The sequence below is a fragment of the Panulirus ornatus genome, chromosome 72, assembly GCF_036320965.1.
Source record: "Panulirus ornatus isolate Po-2019 chromosome 72, ASM3632096v1, whole genome shotgun sequence".
Lineage (NCBI taxonomy): Eukaryota > Metazoa > Arthropoda > Malacostraca > Decapoda > Palinuridae > Panulirus > Panulirus ornatus.
The window spans coordinates 3,677,736-3,700,235 of NC_092295.1; the positions used below are offsets into that span (position 1 = coordinate 3,677,736).

Genomic DNA, 22,500 nt, shown 5'->3' on the forward strand with positions numbered 1-22,500 from the left:
GGGAGGAGGGAGGGAGAGAGGGAGGAGGTGGGAGAGTGGTGGTCAGGTGGGGGAGGGAGGAGGGAGGGAGGAGGGAGGGAGGGAGGGAGGGAGGGAGGGAGGGAGGGAGGGAGGGAGGGAGGGAGGGAGGGAGGGAGGGAGGGAGGGAGGGAGGGAGGGAGGGAGGGAGGGAGGGAGGGAGGGAGGGAGGGAGGGAGGGAGGGAGGGAGGGAGGGAGGGAGGGAGGGAGGGAGGGAGGGAGGGAGGAGGGAGGGAGGTGGGAGAGTGGTGGTCAGGTGGGGGAGGGAGGGAGGGAGGGAGGGAGGAGGGTGGTGGTCAGGTGGGGGAGGGAGGGAGGGAGAGAGGGAGGAGGTGGGAGAGTGGTGGTCAGGTGGGGGAGGGAGGGAGGGAGGGAGGGAGGGAGGAGGGTGGGGGGGGAGGTAAGTGTGTTTTGGTGTGGAGGTTTGCAAGTTCATTTCAAACGTTGGATCGTAGAAGGAATCGTCTTATGGCTTCTCATTACAGGAAGTCGTACACACACACACACACACACACACACACACACACACACACACACGTAAATACACAAGAACACGTACACAGATATATGTACACAAATACACGTATCAGGATGCCCGATTCATATGGTCTGTTTTCCCCCATCTTCCATCACCTCATCTGTGGGGTTCCGCAAGGCACAAGACTGGGACCCCTTGTGTTTCCTTCTCTTTATGAATGATACCATGGTGGACGCACCTCCTCACTACGAGCTCAATGATGACTCTCTCGTCCTGGTAATGTTGACAGCAGTTCTCCCGACCACATCGTCCCCCCAGGACGCACATAACAGCCTCCAGAAGCGGACAACCACCAACCACGTCAACCACAACCATTGTTGGTCAACACAGTAGGGGCCCCACACCACTGCTTCCACCATTGTTGGTCAACACAGTAGGGACCCCACACCACTGCTTCCACCATTGTTGGTCAACACAGTAGGGGCCCCACACCACTGCTTCCACCATTGTTGGTCAACACAGTAGGGGCCCCACACCACTGCTTCCACCATTGTTGGTCAACACAGTAGGGGCCCCACACCACTGCTTCCACCATTGTTGGTCAACACAGTAGGGGCCCCACACCACTGCTTCCACCATTGTTGGTCAACACAGTAGGGACCCCACACCACTGCTTCCACCATTGTTGGTCAACACAGTAGGGGCCCCACACCACTGCTTCCACCATTGTTGGTCAACACAGTAGGGGACCCCACACCACTGCTTCCACCATTGTTGGTCAACACAGTAGGGGCCCCCACACCACTGCTTCCACCATTGTTGGTCAACACAGTAGGGACCCCCACACCACTGCTTCCACCATTGTTGGTCAACACAGTAGGGGCCCCCACACCACTGCTTCCACCATTGTTGGTCAACACAGTAGGGGCCCCACTACCACCTGCTCTCCACCATTGTTGGTCAACACAGTAGGGGCCCCACACCACTGCTTCCACCCATTGTTGGTCAACACAGTAGGGGCCCCCACACCACTGCTTCCACCATTGTTGGTCAACACAGTAGGGGCCCCACACCACTGCTTCCACCAGTGATGTTGGTCAACCACAGTAGGGGCCCCCACACCACTGCTTCCACCATTGTTGGTCAACACAGTAGGGGGCCCCACACCACTGCTTCCACCATTGTTGGTCAACACAGTAGGGGCCCCCACACCACTTGCTTCCACATTGTTGGTCAACACAGTAGGGGCCCCACACCACTGCTTCCACCATTGTTGGTCAACACAGTAGGGGCCCCACACCACTGCTTCCACCATTGTTGGTCAACACAGTAGGGGCCCCACCACCACTGCTTCCACCATTGTTGGTCAACACAGTAGGGGCCCCACACCACTGCTTCCACCATTGTTGGTCAACACAGTAGGGGCCCCACACCACTGCTTCCACCATTGTTGGTCAACACAGTAGGGGCCCCACACCACTGCTTCCACCATTGTTGGTCAACACAGTAGGGGCCCCACACCACTGCTTCCACCATTGTTGGTCAACACAGTAGGGGCCCCACACCACTGCTTCCACCATTGTTGGTCAACACAGTAGGGGCCCCACACCACTGCTTCCACCATTGTTGGTCAACACAGTAGGGGCCCCACACCACTGCTTCCACCATTGTTGGTCAACACAGTAGGGGCCCCACACCACTGCTTCCACCATTGTTGGTCAACACAGTAGGGGCCCCACACCACTGCTTCCACCATTGTTGGTCAACACAGTAGGGGCCCCACACCACTGCTTCCACCATTGTTGGTCAACACAGTAGGGGCCCCACACCACTGCTTCCACCATTGTTGGTCAACACAGTAGGGGCCCCACACCACTTGCTTCCACCATTGTTGGTCAACACAGTAGGGGCCCCACACCACTGCTTCCACCATTGTTGGTCAACACAGTAGGGGCCCCACACCACTGCTTCCACCATTGTTGGTCAACACAGTAGGGGCCCCACACCACTGCTTCCACCATTGTTGGTCAACACAGTAGGGGCCCCACACCACTGCTTCCACCATTGTTGGTCAACACAGTAGGGGCCCCACACCACTGCTTCCACCATTGTTGGTCAACACAGTAGGGGCCCCACACCACTGCTTCCACCATTGTTGGTCAACACAGTAGGGGCCCCACACCACTGCTTCCACCATTGTTGGTCAACACAGTAGGGGCCCCACACCACTGCTTCCACCATTGTTGGTCAACACAGTAGGGGCCCCACACCACTGCTTCCACCATTGTTGGTCAACACAGTAGGGGCCCCACACCACTGCTTCCACCATTGTTGGTCAACACAGTAGGGACCCCACACCACTGCTTCCACCATTGTTGGTCAACACAGTAGGGGCCCCACACCACTGCTTCCACCATTGTTGGTCAACACAGTAGGGACCCCACACCACTGCTTCCATCACGGGCAAGTGGTCAGTGTATTATCGTTTGTAGAATTTATACGTGGAACATTTTCCCTGTACCCCCATTTATGGAGATAATACGTGGCATATATTCATTTATATTATAGCTTATGTTACGTTCGGCACTGATGATAAATTCTGATTATATCGCTCTACGTATACTTTTTTCCCCCCTGGCATATTTTTACTATATTCCAACTTGCGTACTATGCTAAAAACATACATACCTGGACCACATCGTCGCTCTAGTGTTCTCTTCGTAGCGCTGGAAGACAAAACTTTTAAATCTATAACTATGAACTAGAAATCTACCGTTTTCCATTCATCTTGTGTGTATATACTTATAAGTACGATTCGTAAGTATAAAGTAGCACTTAAGTCTGCCTCTCAAGTAATACAATGTTGTATACATTTTCTCTAACGTACTTGGAATTACATAATTACCATTCACCGTTTTCCTATTTTGGTATCCATAATGGGCCATAGTTGCCATTTTAGTTTCGAGATCATTTGCCGTTTTCTATCTCCATATACTCATTCATCAATCAACCCCAGGCGTCAGGACGAAAGAAAATGGATTGGCTGTGCGCCAGAGACCTTGTCCAAGACTTGAACTCGGGGACGCAGAGTCAGAGTTAGTGACGGTGACCACTATACCAGGGAGGTAATATACTGTAGCCTCAGGTGACCCCGGGTCAAAATGAAGGTCATGCAGACTTGTTGGAGACATGTTCCTCGATAGTGAATGTTGAGATGGTTGGATTTGTGGCATAAAAGGAGGGAAAATCAACCATGTATCCTTGGACGATGAAAAATGTGAAGAACCAGAGTAATACGTAGGTACATGTATAGAAAACGGGAACTGGGTTTCGAACACCAGGAAATAAACAGATCTATAAATGAAAAAAAAAAACAGTGAATGGGCGACGGAAACCAAGATAAACAACTCACAGAGAACGGGAAATGGGTGTCGGACACCAAGAAAGAAATGAAGAAAAACGGGAGGTGGGTTTCCGGTTGTTCGCGATGCCGGCAGACGCGCACACCGCCCCCACACACACCCCACACACCCCACACACACCCCACACACACCCCACACACACCCCAGGCTCCAGCCTTCGTCCGTCAACAGCTCCACCTCACACGACGTCGAGTCTTCGATGATCAATGATGGCCAACTTGAGGATAATTCACATCCGGCAAGTTAAAAACTTCACTATGAATCAATGCTCAGGTTTGCGAGAAGGGCTCGTGCACGCGATCCCGGCGCGCGCGCGCGGGGTGACGGGGCGTGGGGAGAGAGAGAGGGAGAGAGAGAGAGAGAGAGAGAGAGAGAGAGAGAGAGAGAGAGAGAGAGAGAGAGAGAGAGAGAGAGAGCTCTAAGCACACTATACCTCACCAGACACAAGGGCTCTGACCTCCTCCCTCACTTAGCTACGCGAGGAAGACGAAGCTGAAAGATGCGCCAAATTGCATGTTTTTGTCACGCGGTTGCCATGCACGACGCTCATTACTGCCTGCCGAAGTTTTAATGGGACGACGCTTCAAAAGTTATACTTTTCTCAGTCATAAGGTCGATTATCTTATTATTGAACACGTGTTGCCCTGGCTATGCGTCTGGTGAATACAGTGCCGTGCGAGGTGCGGTGTAGACCGTGCTATTATACGAGGACTTGGAGATGGTTGTGTGCGAGACACAGACACACACACACACACACACACACACACACACACACACACACAGGGGGTTCTCATGACGTCACCATCAACTGTCCAACAATCAAGACTTGTTAAAAATACACATCAGCTCTGAGAAGCTTCACCCCCGGGAGCGGAGGGTGGGAGGCTGTTTGGAGGGGGCCATACCCTCCTATAGCTCTCCACCCCTTCACCATCTGATCAGCAAGGAAATTGATGGGGAAGGGAGGGAGGGAGGGAGGTGGGAGGGAGGGAGGTGGGACGTGGGAGCGAGGGAGGGAGGGAGGGAGGGAGGGAGGTGGGAGCGAGGGAGGGAGGAGGGAGCGAGGGAGGGAGGGTGTGGACATGACGGTGTGGGACTGGAGGGGTGGCAGGGGCTATTCTGATTTTGGTCTGTACCAGACCGGGCAGATGACCTCGATGCGGTGTAGTGGTGTCGAACTGGTACTTTGGGGTCGAAGGATCTCTAGTGACAGAAGGTAAAGGTGGTGAGAGTGATGCAGTAACCTCCTTCTAAACTGTCAGATTGGGGTTGGGGCGCTAGTATATGGTTGGAAACCATCGGGAACATCAGCGTTGTGACCCCTCTTCATGGGTGATGTAAGAGGGACAGAAGATGGCCATGAAATTCCGTTTCTGCACATTTACCGGTAACTGCTCTTGTGTGGTGGGCAGAGAGGAGGAGCAACAAGGGGAGGCGTGGGCGAGTCTGGGAAGAATGAAAGTTGTGTACATGTTCTTGAGTTTCCGGGTGCAGGGAGGCCAAGTATCTGCGGAGAATGTGGAGACGATAGATGAAAGATCTTATGGTGACGCTGCCGTTTTCCTTCTAGCTAAGTTCATCGTCCAAAGGCGCACCGAGGAGCTTGGAGACTTGAGCAACCTTGAGGAGGCTCGGGATCAAGCGAGACAGTAAGAAGTTAGGACGGTGATAGGACGGTGGGGGAATGACTGGAAGCGAGGCTGAACTGCATGTCTGAAGTCTTGGTTTGGTTAGTGATTGAGTGTTGTCGGTGGTACAACAACGGAGGAATTCAAAAGTGTCCTAAAGGGCCATTTAATCGGGAGAGCTGTCTCTAAATCTGATATCAACAGGAGAGCAATTAACGTACTCGCATCCAGAAGGTTTCCCAATCATAATAACATCATTTATAAGGACAAGAATTGACACAGGACCCAGCTTTGTGGCCTGCGGGACGCCGCCGGTGAGGGACAACTTGCAGATCATTGTGTGAGACACATCTAACCGATGGTTAGCGACTTCAGGATGAAATTGTTATGGCTGATTGTGCTGAAAGCTTTGATGAAGTCAACGAAGGCAAAATCTACAAAGGTGTGTGTGTGTGTGTGTGTGTGTGTGTGTGTGTGTGTGTGTGTACAGAGGATAGACGCATACGGAAACGGAACAAGACTAAGAGAAAACAATTCTCCTACAGTCTAAGACGCTACAAACTTGTGGGTTCCAAAAAACTCACGAGAGACATTCCCTGGAATACAAGATAACACTCACAAGCAAGACAACAGTAATACTCCAGAGTCAGAAACTTGTCCTTATTGTCTCAGGGAACGTGAGGGAGATGAGACAGAGGTTAAAGGACATACACTGGACTCAGAATGAGAAAGCAAACGAACTTATTGACATCTGCTTGCAATAATTGTTCAGCACAAGGTCATCTGTGTTCAAGTGTATATCATGAACTACCGAGAACAAATGACGTGGATTTCATACTATAATTCAATAAGGGGAATACTGATTCGAAGATGCTGTATGTTTGTACACTGTACACCCTTAACAACTTGAGAACATTCTACACTCTTAGTAAACCTCAAGTTTACGATGGTGTTGGCCCTTGAGCAAGACCCTTGTGCGGGTTGGATTTAGTCTTTGATTTAACCCTTGAGGGCCAGGGAGAATGGCAGAGGTCTCTGTGGCCACAGGGAATGGCAGGGCATAGCAGAGACTTTGCTGATAGGCAGGGTCTTGGCAGGGGGGCAGAGAACTACTGCAGAGTAAGGGAGGCGGGCAGGGTGAGTGACCACAAGCTGGGGAGGGTGCCAGGTGCAGGGTGCTAAGGGGTAGGGAATGGTGCCTGGCACTGTTAGCCCGGGCAGGGGTGGACGTGGGGGAGGTTGCCACTACCTGGCACCTCTTAGTAGTTATGATTAGCTGTTGCTGATAATGTCAGCACTACGTCATTCTCACCAGTCCACCTCACCAAGCAACAGAGGTTCGTCACAACACTAATCATGTATGGTCGAGTGTACTGTATATATGTACACACGTATACATGTATGTACGTACAAGTGTATGTATCTGTGTAGCTGGAATCCCCCAGCTTGTGGTGACAAGGCAAGTGGATGGTTTACCTTGACGGAGGGAGTAAATTCTCATCCATCACTTCGCTACCTCTGAGTGTTGCACGGTTACCAAGTTGCTGACTGTGTCATCATCTCAAACTAACATAAAATACTGACGATACAAAACTGCGAAACTGAAATATCTATCAGCATAATGTTATGATGAGCAAATGATCATAGGAGAGCAACAGACATATGCCAACAGGTTAAGATTAACGGGAGAATGATAACAGATGTGTAATAATATGTTTCCAAGATAACTGCTGGATATCAAAAGGTGATTAGCAACAGATGAATGTTCGACAGGTTGATGATAATGCAATGATAAAAAAAAAAAGAATGACAGTAGAATTTCAGGCCTTCAACTGAATTCACACAGACAAACAGACAGAAAGAGAAAGACAGACAGACAGACAGAAAGACAGACAGACAGACAGACAGACAGACAGACAGACACACACACACACAGAAATACAATAATATATTCATCCTCAAAAAGTCATAACCCGTCACACATATAAATCCTTCATAAACACTGTACTGTGTCTTTAGACATTGACAGAGGGGAACGGTGTACAGACACACAGACACAGGGACATCAGGAGACGGTTCATCCCATGTCTGTAATGCTGAAGAGCTCTGGTGAGGCGGGCAGGACCATGTTACACGTATTATTCACAATCCTCCGTCTTTGACCTTTGACCTCGTTAGATTAGCAGGTAGTCCCACAAGAATAGCCTCTGGTATAAAGGAGCATTACTGGCACTCTTGATGCAGTGATAATAAGTAGTTAAGGATTCTATCTTCACCAACAGCTGGAGTTTCAGATTCGATATTAAGCAATCGCTCTTTCTGAGAAAGTTCCTTTTCTTTCTGAGCCCAACTGACATACAAAACCACAAGCCGAGAAGGATGCAAAAATCTGAACATCTTTTACGTAAATATGCTAGAACGTGATTGAGATATTGCTATTTTCATCAAAGTATCTTTGATGTAAACATCTAGAAGACACATTCCATTTCTCAGTTCTTAGGAGCCGGGAAGAAAATGGGACCTGAACAGGTAAATACAGCTAAACACATAAACGGAAGGAGAATATTCCTCCAGCCATGAAAATAAAGATTAGGAATATGAACACAAATACTGAACATTATGACATATACTCTCAAGATGTATATCTGGACATGAAGTACATTCTAGGATGTACAGAGAAAACTGTGACTTGCTTTCAAACAACTGCTGTACACGACTGGTCCCTGTCCCCCTAAAAGACATATTCACCATCTGTTCAGACTGAACACACAACCCATCTGGATTATTCAAGACCCTAGGATCTCCATTTGTTCCTCCACCAGTAAAGACGTCCAACACTCTCCTACTTTCGAGTCCTACTGAACCTTTCAAGGATCTCGCAGGACCCCGTAGAACCCTGAAGACCCCAGGGAGACCTATTGAGACATTGACTTCTCCAGACGGAGCTGTGGGCGGGAGAAGCGCAAGGCCATCATGTGTATTACATACGCGCATTGCTACCAGACCTGCGACAGGGCTCCGACAAGGTTGCGACAGATTGAGACACAGTAATACCAGCATGTACATGTCTGATGGCCTCCCGATGTTCATTAAGTGTTCTGGCCGTGCAGGTGAGAGTGGCCAGACGCGGCCACACCACAAGACGATACAGGTGAGGTGACCGGATGTGGCCACAAGACGAACGCAGAGATTGGCCACAATTTAGCCACACCAGAGAAGGGGGAGGTAAGATGGTGAAAGAAGTGGCAGCCTACGCGTTCCCTTGAACACGCCGGTGTAACTCTTGCGTTTGATGAGCTGGCCTTTGACCTGACCTTTAATGATTAAGTTAGAGGTCAAGCCACATGACCTAAAGGTCGTACCATCGTGGTCAAGGGTCGTACCATCATACCAAAGGACGCTGGTAGTCGTGCTCGAGGAGTTCATTATGGACACATCCAGTCAGTAAGTGGGTCTCATCCAACCAAGTGTTGCTAGGTCAGGTAAGCCGTACTAATGTCAAGGCGAGAGACCGTGGTATGTGGTCGATGATATTACCGCAAGTGTGGGAAAAACACTCCCGCTGTCGCTCAGATAACATGGAATACCGCAGGCCCTGGCGATTACCGCAGGAGGGCCGCGTGCGGTTGCGGTCTCCAGACGATCGCAGGGAAAAACCACCCGTATATATTCTACTTCCAATGAGGTGACTTCTATACAGTCTTGGTCATCAGATAGGACGACTGCATGACCTAACATTACCCAACAACACTCTCTGATGGACCGAATGCCTGGCGTAACACAGCCTTGTGATAAGGCACGTAACGAAAGGTAAACATTCGAGGCCAAAGTTAAGGTTGAGATTATCAAAAACCAGGAAAAGTTCTGATAAACTGACGTGACACGTAGTGGTGTTTCGTCCCTCCCTCCATGTTCTCCTTTTCTCTTCCATGTACCTTCCACTCGCCATTTACACCCTCCCTCCTCACACTGGTCTCCCTCCACTCTCGCAGCAACACTCTGGGGTTCACAGCAACACAAACCACAGGACCATCAACTCAACAAACCAGACAAATGAAACCTTTCAGGTGCAAACACCTTATGGGATTATTCATATGTATATCTATCAGACACCACTTACTCATATATATATATATATATATATATATATATATATATATATATATATATATATATATATATATATATATATATATATATATATACGGAAAACATCAGACCAAACCAAAAATGGAACACGTTTCGTTTTTGTTCTGTTAGTAACTGAGGGTGTCTCTAACCAGGTCATAGGTCAAAGGGTATGATTATTTCTTTCTTGTACAGAAGCTGTCACTTGCCAAACACATAAGCTGCATGTGGCAGCAACGACTGGAACGTGAACTGACCAAGGTACAAATTACTAGAGAAAAATAAAGAGGTTCTTTTGGACAGATGGCACAATCATTGCCTTCATGGATGGGGACCTGTGGAACAAGGTGGAAAGATGGAAGAGCCACCAACAGTGATAGATGACACAAATCATCGGCTGCTAATGGGTGGTTCAGATGGAACAACCACCCCTCCTCTCACAGATGGTACAACAGTACAGTTCTTACCCCCAATAGATGGTTCAGGACTAATGTTACACGTTTGGTTTTGTGTACACATTCACTTATTCACATGATCTGGTGTGTGTGTGTGTGTGTGTGTGTGTGTGTGTGTGTGTGTGTGTGTGTGTGTGTGTGTGTGTGGTAAGGACTCAGGCAGATAGACAGATACTTACGAAACTGTAGAGGCCGCAGGTTATCCATAAAAGGCCGGGGGAAGCATCTCTGCACACCTGAAGAGAGAGAGACACAAGGGTTAAAAATATTGTTTTGTTTATGTCTTCGTAATGGCGTACCACAAGGCCATCAAAAACACCAGAGGCTATATGTATTTTTTTGAATTTCATATCTATCTATTTATCTTTTATTTCCAGTAGGACAGCTTACTTAAATTCAACAATATACTGGTTGGTGTACCATATCTGAAACCTATGTTGACCCACGACAGAATTATTCTTAAATACGACGGTACGACCCTTGATCACGATGGTATGAACTCTAAGTACGACCTTAAGACCCCTGACCACGAGGGTGCGACCACTGATCACGACTGTACGACCCTTTAGTACGACGATATGACCCTTCAGGACGACGATACGATACTTGACTATGACGGCCTTACCTCTGACCTGACTGGAAAAGGAGGGGAGGGCTGGGGGAGGCAGAAAAGGGGAGGTGAGACTACGAGGAGAGTACAGCGGGAGAGAGCGAGGTGTGCGTGGCTGGTAAGTGAGGGAGAGGGAGAGAGGCGTGCGAGGGAGGTGAGAGAGAGAGGGGAGAGGCGTGTGAGGGAGGTGAGAGAGAGAGGGGAGAGGCGTGTGAGGGAGGGGAGGGGGAGCTGTGGTTACAGTGTGAGTCATCTCCAGCATCAGGTACAGTCAGAGATGTGACGAGTGACTCAGTGATTGTGGCCAGGGTCAGGGTTGTGGCCAGGGTCAGGGTTGTGGCCAGGGTCAGGGTTGTGGCCTCTGGGGCGGGGGGGAGGGGTTACCCCCTGGGAGGGCCAGGGAGGTGGAGGTATCCACACCTGAAGGTACCACGTTACTCACAACACGGGTCTTCGCCCCTGTTACCTCACAACACGGGTCTTCGCCCATGTTACCTCACAACACGGGTCTTCGCCCATGTTACCTCACAACACGGGTCTTCGCCCATGTTACCTCACAACACGGGTCTTCGCCCCCAAAAGTTCATCTGCCAGGTCAATGGACCCTCGTCCTAGGTCACATGGCGGATGATCGTAGGGTCAGAGCATGACCTTGAAAAGGGGGGAAGAAGAAGAGGTTAAATGCACGGTGATGACCTCTGAAAGAAGAGGTGGCGGTGGTCAGAGTTCGCGATGACCTGAAACAATCAAGTATAGATCGAGGGGAACAACTTGACCTGAAACAGTCAGGCACATATGACCTGGGACAAGCAGGTTCAGGTCAGAACGCATGACCTGGGACAAGCAGGTTCAGGTCAGAACGCAACTTGACCTGAAACACTTAGGTCAGTTATTCTACCGTACTTTCTCGCACATTTCTGGTAAGAGAACACAATACCATTGACAAAATCAAAACACAACTGTTATTTCCTTGAATTTCATCACAACACATTACCCAGAGGTTGGTTTACTGTAAACAAGATTGTCAACAAAAGAAATCCAACACTTGGGAATAAAGTATTGAGGAGGAGTGTTGATAATATTGTTTACAATGTTGAGGAGGAGTGTCGATGGTATTGTTTACAATGATGATGAGTCAAACAACACGTTTGATTCTTCTTGTTTACAAAATCCTAAAGTTAAGGTTACAAGATCAGAATGCGACCTGTTGTGTCGGTAAGGCTGGTGGTCTGACCCAACACGGAGGGTTTTTATCGTTATCTACACACACAGTTGGGTTCATGGCTTTATCACACGTTACTTTCGCCACCAAATGACATCACAAGGTCAGCGATTCCCTGCCTCGCGTACAGCGACCTAAGATAATGGACCAAGGTCACTGACTGGATCAGTATGTGTGTGTGTGTGTGTGTGTGTGTGTGTGTGTACCATCTGCAGGAGGTACAGAGGTGGCCATTTTGTTGAGGCATATTCACGTGTGTTCACGATTGGTAAGTACTGCTGTTGTCTCTTGGTCTATGGTGCTATAGTGTGGTCCGTAGTGTTGTCACGTGGTTCGTGGTGTTGTCACGTGGTTCGTGGTGTTGTCACGTGGTCCGTGGTGTTGTCACGTGGTTCGTGGTGTTGTCATGTGGTCCGTATTGTTGTCATGTGGTTCGTGGTGTTGTCACGTGGTTCGTAGTGTTGTCACGTGGTCCGTGGTGTTGTCACGTGGTTCGTGGTGTTGTCACGTGGTCCGTGGTGTTGTCACGTGGTTCGTGGTGTTGTCACGTGGTCCGTGGTGTTGTCACGTGGTTCGTGGTGTTGTCACGTGGTCCGTGGTGTTGTCACGTGGTTCAGGTCGAGTGAGGAAGCTGCTCTGATACATGGACATGTTTTCTCTTGTCTCAAGACGTCAAATGCCAGTTCCAGCCATGAGAGAAAGCTAGCGCGTAGCGCTCACCGCATGTCTTGCGTGTTATCATCTTCCGTCTAATTTTCTCTCCCTGTGAGACAGAAATAGTAAACACACACACACACACACACACACACACACACACACACACACACACGTAGCTGCAGGGGTATGTCTCATCCATTTGTCTTTCTTTTGCTTGCCAGTGTGGTAGAGGTACACAGATCAATATATTTACCTAAGCTTGTGGTGGGACTTCAGAGAGATATCAAGCTACTGTAAGTAGAGTCAAACAGAAAAAATGTATCTGTAATTTTCTCCTCCCGTATGTGAATTTTTACCCCAAGACAAATTTCCTTCACTATCAACTCTGAGAGATATAGAAACAAGAACACCTACGACATATGGATGGCGAATGAGATGCGTGAGAGTCTATCTTCACTACTAACTTGAGATGTGGTAAGTGAACCAATTGGAAAATTGTAGAAACTCATCAACACTTGGCAAAGACGAATTACTCGCGGAACATGACCAAAGACATGGAAGAGAGCTCATGGTTGCGTGAATTATTTCTGTTCTTCAGGCCAACAGTAGGTCTGGACCACAAGACTCAGGAATGGAACATTTGAGGACCAATTAGTCGACCTCTAATAGTCTTTAGACAGACAAGTTGACAGGTAGACAGAGCGAGGGCAGTACTTCAGTTCGTCCAGTCTTGGGCAAAGGTAAAGCATGAAGGTGATACATACAAGGAGAGAGAGAGAGAGAGAGAGAGAGAGAGAGAGAGAGAGAGAGAGAGAGAGAGAGAGAGAGAGAGAGAGAGAGAAGGATAAAGAAGAGATACACAGACACAAAAAGTTTCCAGTTATCATCCCTACCATCTCCTGCCAACTTCTCCAGGCTGGCTGGCTTCCAGACCATACCGAGCAACTCCAGCCCACACAACTGTCTCCTGGAATATACATTACCGTCTCTCATGCACTCACAACTTGCCAGAAACTTTTAATGGAGCCATCTCGTTCCAGGAGTGGTGGAGGCAATGGCAGCTGCAGCACTGGAACCTCCGAACGTCAACTGTGGGACGACGACCAACTTTCCAGAACTAGTAACTTGTGTGTTCCAGGCCATTCCAGACCCCCGTGGCCAGCTTACAAGATGCGCCTCCGCTGACATTAAGATATTCCAGAACTGGAAATGAGTGTCTCAAAACTCAGTGGCAGAATTCAACATTCGTCTTTAGTTCGATAAAATATTCACATTCAAATCATGAATATGTATACACGTAGCCATGAGTTCAGAGCACTCATGGCTGTGTATACATATGTATATTCATGACATTTACTTTGAACATATGTTCATATACATATGTATATTCATGATATTTACTTTGAACATATGTTCAACTAAAGGTGAATGTTGCCTCCAAGTCCAAATACTCTAGACTCTGTGTATGACAACATCAGGCAGGAAAGGTCAGCAGGTTTTTAAGTTTGTTGTTTCTGTTGTGAGTGAAGAAAAACAAAAGTAGGTCGTAGGAGAATGTTGCAAGTACGTGGGTCTGAACTGACAAATCTATATATTGTTTAGTGAAAGTAATGGCTGGTTAGTAGGGACGCCTTGCAAGCCTTGTGGGAAAGATTCAACACACACACACACACACACACACACACACACTCAAGTATACACACACACACACACACACACACACAAGTATACACACACTTACGTACACACACACACACACACACACACACACACACACACACTCAAGTATACACATACTTACGTACACACACACACACACACACACACACACACACACACACACACACACACACACACACACATACACACACACACACACTCAAGTATACACACACTTACGTACACACACACACACACACACACACACTCAAGTATACACACAATTACGTACACACACACACACACACACACACTCAAGTATACACACACAGACACACACACACACACACACACACACACACACACACACACACACACACACACACACTCAAGCATACACACACTTAAGTACACACACACACACACACACACACACACACTCAAGTATACACACACACACACTCTCAAGTATACACACACTTACGTACACACACACACACACACACTCAAGTATACACACACACACACTCTCAAGTATACACACACTTACGTACACACACACACACACACACACACACACACACACACAAACTCACACCATAAACCCGCTACGATAATTCATCCTCTCATTCTTGCAGTGATTATGCAGATGATGGAAATTAGAAAGCAAAAGGAAGGGTTGGTGGAGCCTTGCCTGCATGGGGAATTACCTGCCATTATACGAACCGTCACCATGACATACCAGTGGCAGCCACCAGCGAAACAATTACCTCTTTATTTCACACCGTTTTGTACCCACTTATTTCTGCCCCTCATTCCGTCATAACGTCTCTCATAACACCGTTATTCATCTTAATTTCATATATATATATATATATATATATATATATATATATATATATATATATATATATATATATATATATATCCCTGGGAATAGGGGAGAAAGAATACTTGCCACGTATTCCCTGCGTGTCGTAGAAGGCGACTAAAAGTGGAGGGAGCGGGGGGCCTGGAAGTTCTCTCCTCCAGTATTTACTTTTCCAAAGAAAGGAACAGAGAAGGTGGCTAAGTGAGGATTTTCCCTCAAAGGCTCAGTCCTCTGTCCCTGACGCTACCTTGCAAACGCGGAAAACGGCGAATATGTAATTACCCTGTAACCAGTTTCTCTGAAAGGGTCCGGTGATGCCAGAGTCCCGTTAAATGTACGAAAACACCCACCTACCCACCCACCTACCCACCCACCCACCTACCCACCCACCCACACACACACACACACATTTCTACGAGTCCACGGGGAAAATGAAACACGATAAGTTCCCAAGTGCACTTTCGTGTCATAATCACATCATCAGGAGAGACATAAGAGAGAAAAATAACAGTCAGTTGATATACAACGAAGTCACGTAGCTAGGACGCCATTTGGTAAACATATATATATATATATATATATATATATATATATATATATATATATATATATATATATATATATATATATACGTATATTTGCATATTTTTGTTTATCTTATCATGAAGCCATATGGGCGTGATGAACCATAATTATCACATTATCTACTCGACTAAAATTATCACTTGTGGTTGTCCACATGTAGCAGCAGGAGCTGAGGAGGGAGAGGGTGTGTGGGGGGGGGGGCACTGTTCAGCCAACTGTGATACGTGTACACGTTGCACACACATCACTTGCTGATGTACGTCACGGTATATCTCACTGATGTTCGTTAAGATATACCTTATTGATGTATGTGAAAAATATAACTTACTGAAGTATGCCAGGGGTATACCCTATTGATATACGTCAGTTGTATCTTAGTGTTATGCACGTCAGGTATACCTTATTGATGTACGTCAGGATATACCTTATTGATGTACGTCAGGATATACCTTATTGATGTACGTCAGGATATACCTTATTGATGTACGTCAGGATATACCTTACTGATATACGTCAGGATATACCTTATTGATGTACGTCAGGATATACCTTATTGATATACGTCAGGATATACCTTATTGATGTACGTCAGGTTATACCTTATTGATGTACGTCAAGGTATACCTTATTGATGTACGTCAGGATATACCTTATTGATGTACGTCAGGATATACCTTATTGATGTACGTCAGGAAAACCCTTGATGCTCGGCCAGATACGCCTGTACGATTGTACACGAGTACTGTACAGTATCGTGAATGACGCCGGCGAAAGAAATTGGGACCTTAAATACAACCTTGTATCACGCCACGAGTTCACTGCAGAAATTCAGACACGTATTTTTGCCCTCTGACATTTGTGGATATTTTTTCCTTCAAAGATTTGTCTAAAACTTTGATGAGTTGAAATGAATAAATTAGATGAGATGAGAAATAGACAAGGAAAGTGTATAAACATTTGGATGTATCATTATCTTTTCATGTTATTCACATACACAAAGAAAGCATCTTATAAAGTCTGGAAAGATTATGATATATATTATTGACGTAGTGATCAATATTTCTGACAATTATTTACCTTCTATTAATCATTTATCTCCATATCTTCCAGACGTGGAATTCTGTTTTCAAAAATAGATGATGAATTTCTGCAAATATGTATTTTTTATGACGTACGTTTCTCTCCGGACTGAGGGTAATGGCAGTATTGTACACATGTAAACAATATACATTTGGAGTCCATATGAAAATGTGACCATCACCAGACGATTCCCCTCACACTTAACTCCTCACCGCGTGAGATGATAACTACATAATTGCCATCAGATTCCGCTTGTTGCCATCGTACGTTGACGTATGTACACCTGGGGGGGGGGGGGGGGAACTGGTCAATCAACCGTGTGCGGTTTTCGCTCAGGAGACACGAGAATATGCGTGACCGGTGAGAGACACACACACTCACTGGTCCGTAGGTGATACGACCTGCTTTCGTCAGCGTGAGGGTAGCTAAGGGTAGTAGTGTTAAGGGGAGCTAAGGGTAGTAGTGGTAAGGGTAGCTAAGGGTAGTAGTGGTAAGGGTAGCTAAGGGTAGTAGTGGTAAGGGGAGCTAAGGGTAGTAGTGGTAAGGGGAGCTAAGGGTAGTAGTGGTAAGGGGAGCTAAGGGTAGTAGTGGTAAGGGGAGCTAAGGGTAGTAGTTGTAAGGTTCGACCCAAGTTCCCGGAGCTGTCAAAGGCTTGGTGCTGGTCGTACTGAAACACCGAGGCAAGACTGGTCGTACTGAAACACCGAGGCAAGACTGGTCGTACTGAAACACCGAGGCAAGACTGGTCGTACTGAAACACCGAGGCAAGACTGGTCGTACCAGAGAAGTCAAGGGTACTGTTGCTGTAAATATCTTGAATGCGACGGTACGACCTTTAAGAATAGTACGACTCTTGAGCACGAAAGACGACCCTTAGGCATAACAGCTTTAACTCTGATCTGGTCACAGGCCAGACCATCATACCCAAGGGTCGCACGACCATCGTTCTCAAGGGTCGTACTACCTCGAACGACATATTATTATCACCACAACATCAAGAGAAATTATACCACCTCCCTCATCATCACTACCACACTTACCACAACGACTTTCCCTGCCACACCACCATACCTTCTCCTCCTCCTCCACATACACGACATACCCCACCACCACCTCCTCCTCCCCTCTCGGACGACCCCAATCAAGCACCCTTCGCTACACACAGCACAACACCGCCCAACTTTCGCTAATTTGGCGCTACTCTACAGGCTTCGGGAGTCAATGTTCTCTCTTGGCGCCTCCAGCAGATATGATACACTTTCCTATTGGTGTAAGTGTGAGGTATGTACTCACGCAAGGCACTTACTACACACAAACACGTATGATTAAATTCTACGGTTTTGATGCGAGGATCTGTGTTAAATTATGGCATTTTCTTTACGTGTTGTACCTTATTCTACGTTACCAGTGAATCTTAAAATCTATACTTACTATATAAGACGCTTGAGCGTTGTATATCTATTAACTGTTTCTCTATCTATTTATCTACGAAGCTGTCTAAGCATACATCTATTCGTCGGTGTATGAATGTATGTATGTGTATGTGTGTGTGTGTGTGTGTGTGTGTGTGTGTGTGTGTGTGTGTAAATTCGTCCATGTACCCATGAACCTGGTACAAACTTGGACTGATAGTCCTCTGACTATCTATCGACAACAGTAATTACCCACACTGCTGCAAACATTAGAAACCATAATACAACTCGTAGTGAAGGTTCCAAACGTGTGGTTTGTGGTGTCGATTCTGTGGTTCGTAGTTATATACCCAACGTTCTCTGTGTACAGTAGCTAGTGAGATGGGTCCTCGTCAAGACATCCCTCACTGGCTTAAGCAGGTCACTATGAGTTCATTGAGGTATGACTAAAAAGCACATCTTTATAAAGTGATGACAGTTCAGGTGTTTTCAAAAGATACGGTCAAGGAGAGAAGTAGATATCAGAATGGTCTGTCTTCGTGTGGCCAGACCCCACACATAAACTATGGGAAGCAACGGCCCGATGCGAGCTTCAGTGCGAGACACAAACGGCTCACAAGAGCAGTGACCAAAACAATACCTTTAGAACAAGTAGAGGACAGCAACGTCTAGACGGGCAGAAAGGAGAAGGTTGGAGAGAAGTGATGCAGGGGAACTAATGAGACGAAAGCCTCTTTTTTTTTCCAATAAGGTAAACAGAGTGGAGGATGAACCACCCCAGATGTGGGGACAATACTGGGACGAGTAAAACATCTCTTGATATGAAACAGCCTGCTCATAAGACAGATGATTACGGCACCTGTACAACACCCTTATTCATGGGAAGCATATTGTGTGATGTTGGTCAAGTAGCGTTACTAAGATAGAGTGGAGGATGTGGCTACTTGTAACATAGTTGATATTGCAGTAATCAATTGTGCTGCTATGAAAGTGAACAGAGGTAAATGAGTGAATTTAGATGACACAAAAAGAAATTGCCCTTTAGGGCAATTGAATCTAATAAGGGCATTGCTTCCTTAATTCGAGATGATGAACAGGTCCAAATAAAGACAGAAGATAAGTTCAGTGCGAGAAAAAGAACGAGTATAAAAGTGAGGAAGGGAAGAAGTGTGAGGTGATGTGCGGAATCACCAGCGTGAGTGTATACAGTGTTACACGTTGAAGAGAGATCATTCATGGAGAGAACGTGAGTGTATACAGTGTTACACGGTTGAAGAGAGATCATTCATGAAGAGAAGATAGAAAGTGACAGGAGAGAACCTTAAGGAACACCACCGTCAGTAGGGCAAGACGGGTAGGTCGCTACACCAGCGACTCCTACAGTGTAGGTAACCGTATCACTGGGTCACTGTAGATGTAGGTAATTATAAAACTGGGTTAGTGAGGCAGGTCTGAGTGTTGGGCGCGGTCCCACGTCTTGCTCCTCCTCGAACCCACGCCTTGCCAGGAAAGAAAACTTGCCGGAACAAAGTAGCACTCACGGGCGGCACGCGCGCCCGCACGAGCAGAGCGACGCGTGCTACGCTCTCCTCTCCGTCGCCGCACGCGACGCTAGGCACGTGCTGAGACACACCATGTTGAGGAGAGGGTGTGTGTGTGTGGCATATCTATCTACACACAGACACAGACAAACACACACACATTATGTACGTATATATATATATATATATATATATATATATATATATATATATATATATATATATATATATATTCCCATTTCCCATTTTTTTAGAAAGTTAATACATATATATATATATAAATATATATATATATATATATATATATATATATATATATATATATATATATATATATATATATATATATCTATATATATACCATGACGATGCGAACTATCATGAATATGAATAAAACGAATCAGTTCTCTTGGCTACAAGAGCATTTCATGTTCACATATCATTGAATTCTCCAGCAATTGTCTCCACATTTCTTCATAAACTCAGAACATTTGGCCTCCTTCCACCTGAACTCAAGAACATCAACACAATTTTCATTCTTTCCAGACTTTACTGATGCCTCGCCCGTCTGGTCTCCCACAACAGGTCTGATAGAGAAGGTGCAGAGGAGGAAGTGTGCGGTTAATCTTGGTCCATTCCACACCACTTATCAAGAGACGTTCAACACCCTGGTCCTCTCAGCTTTCCCCAATCATCTCTCCTGAACCTCATCCCACAGTTCGGAAACATTTACTACACCAACCTCGCCACCATCACCTCCTGCCACTAGCGATCCCTTGTTCCCAGAGTTGCAGTTCGGCACAAGAACTACATCGAGCTCATCCGATCTCCCACAGACACACAGGTACAAGAACAGCTTCATCTCATCCTTTGTGAACATCATCAATAATCAGTAGACTGGCAACCCAGCGTATATATGAACAAACTATTCAACTCCCATCATCTTTTCCAGCCCCACTGTCTATATTTTGTGCAGTTTCTCAGTACATTTTGTCCTTGGCTATAGTTAATGAAACTAATTATCATTATCATTACTGTCATTATCATTATTATTACTTCTACAACTACTTCTGTGATCATGAATGTTAGTTATTGTAATAGTGTTATCACTTATGATTATCATTAAACTCACATACACAGAGAAGTATGTTTATGATAACGAAGTACTGGATGAACGAAGGAGGCCGGATCTACACTATCGACCGACCCTGAAAACCAATATTCTAGAGACGTTCCATACATACCCAAACTCTACTTCTACATTTATGTTTAAGAAATAATGTTGACGGTTGAATTAACATTTGAGAATATTAGCGACTTTATAGGTTTACCTAACTTTTTCCCCCCCAAGGCAAAGTGCAACATTGATCTAAATATTTCTCTCCCTAACTTGACCTGCTATCCATGGCCATGGCTTAGCGAATCTCTTCCAGACTCCAACCCTGCATGAATGAACTGGGTTATGAGATCAAAAGTGAACTGTACTTCGAAAGACGCAACGACAGAACACCAAGAGGCCGTGATATGAAACTGAGCAAGAAACCTGTTAGAAGTGATCCCATATCATAAGAATAGTTCATGATTGGAATAAACAGAATGCTTTGACTGTGAAGTAAGTCTTCAACGTTATACGACTGAAGGACATGTCCAAGATATTCTGCCCCACGTGTGTACAACTCCCTTCCCCTCCTGTACTTTACAAATGGGTAATTACACACATATAGTGTACTTTGGACGGATACAAACGATCATTAAGCTGTTCTGTGGTTAACCATATTACTAACCTCCGCAGCTGTTGTCAAGTAATTAGCGATGCTAAGTACGTAATTAGGCAAGGCGTGATTAAAACAAGGTTTAGTGATGGTGTACATTTCGTTGTTCTTAGCTAAACAACCAAAAACAAGCTAATTGTTTGTTGAGTCATTATCCCCTTTGAACACGACGGTACGACCCTTGAGTTCGACGGTACGACCCTTGAGTTCGACACGGCCCTTGAATGGGACAGTATGACCCTTGGGCATCCTTTCATCAGACCTTTAGGGGTCAAGTCAGCGACCAGACCATCATACCCAAGGGTCGTATCCTCGTGCGAAGTGGTCGTACCATCGTAATTATGGTCGTACTCAAGGCGCTAAGTGTTCTCTATCTTCCATGAGAACAACTGTATCATTTACGTTTGACGGATTTCCTGTAACAATATCTTACACACGCCCACTACGCTCTACACACACTGGACTTTGTCCTACTTAAAAGGACGTACTGTATAACGTAAACAAACAAGATGGCGGCCATATAAAGGCAGATGTTAAACCACGTGTCTATGAGGTGCGTGTGAAACACCGTTATTTTCACCCTTGTGCCCCCTTATCACAGAGGCAATAACCCAGTAAAGTCATGCTCATTCACCCTACCAGGTGGGAAGACATCCTTATGCATTGGTGATATAAGGTCTGATTTTCCCACCTCTCTCTGCTTTTCAAGGTCCATCGGCTTGATTAATTGAAGACGATGATGGATAAACTATATCAATGGAAAGCCGACCTGGCCATCATCACTGGAGAAAAGGGTAAGGGGTAGTGAGGCTAAGGGGAAGGGGTGATTAGGGGGTAAAGGGAAGCTGTTATTGTCTTCTCTCTTCATCCCTTTATCAAAACCATTATCATGCGTCTCCGCTCGTACCGGGCGTACCTTGGACTGGGTGTACCGGGCGTACCTTGGACTGGGTGTACCGGG

General features: G+C 46.4%; 1 protein-coding gene across 9 annotated transcripts in view; it reads right to left on the minus strand.

The window, feature by feature from the left end:
* Positions 1-22,500, minus strand: part of pros (homeobox protein prospero) — an 844,893-nt gene that overhangs the window by 70,105 nt on the left and 752,288 nt on the right. For all 9 annotated transcript variants that reach the window (XM_071660582.1, XM_071660580.1, XM_071660581.1 and 6 more), the window contains one exon: positions 10,310-10,366. In XM_071660582.1, coding sequence (XP_071516683.1) covers positions 10,310-10,366 — 57 coding nt within the window. The remainder of the gene's footprint in view (positions 1-10,309; positions 10,367-22,500) is intronic.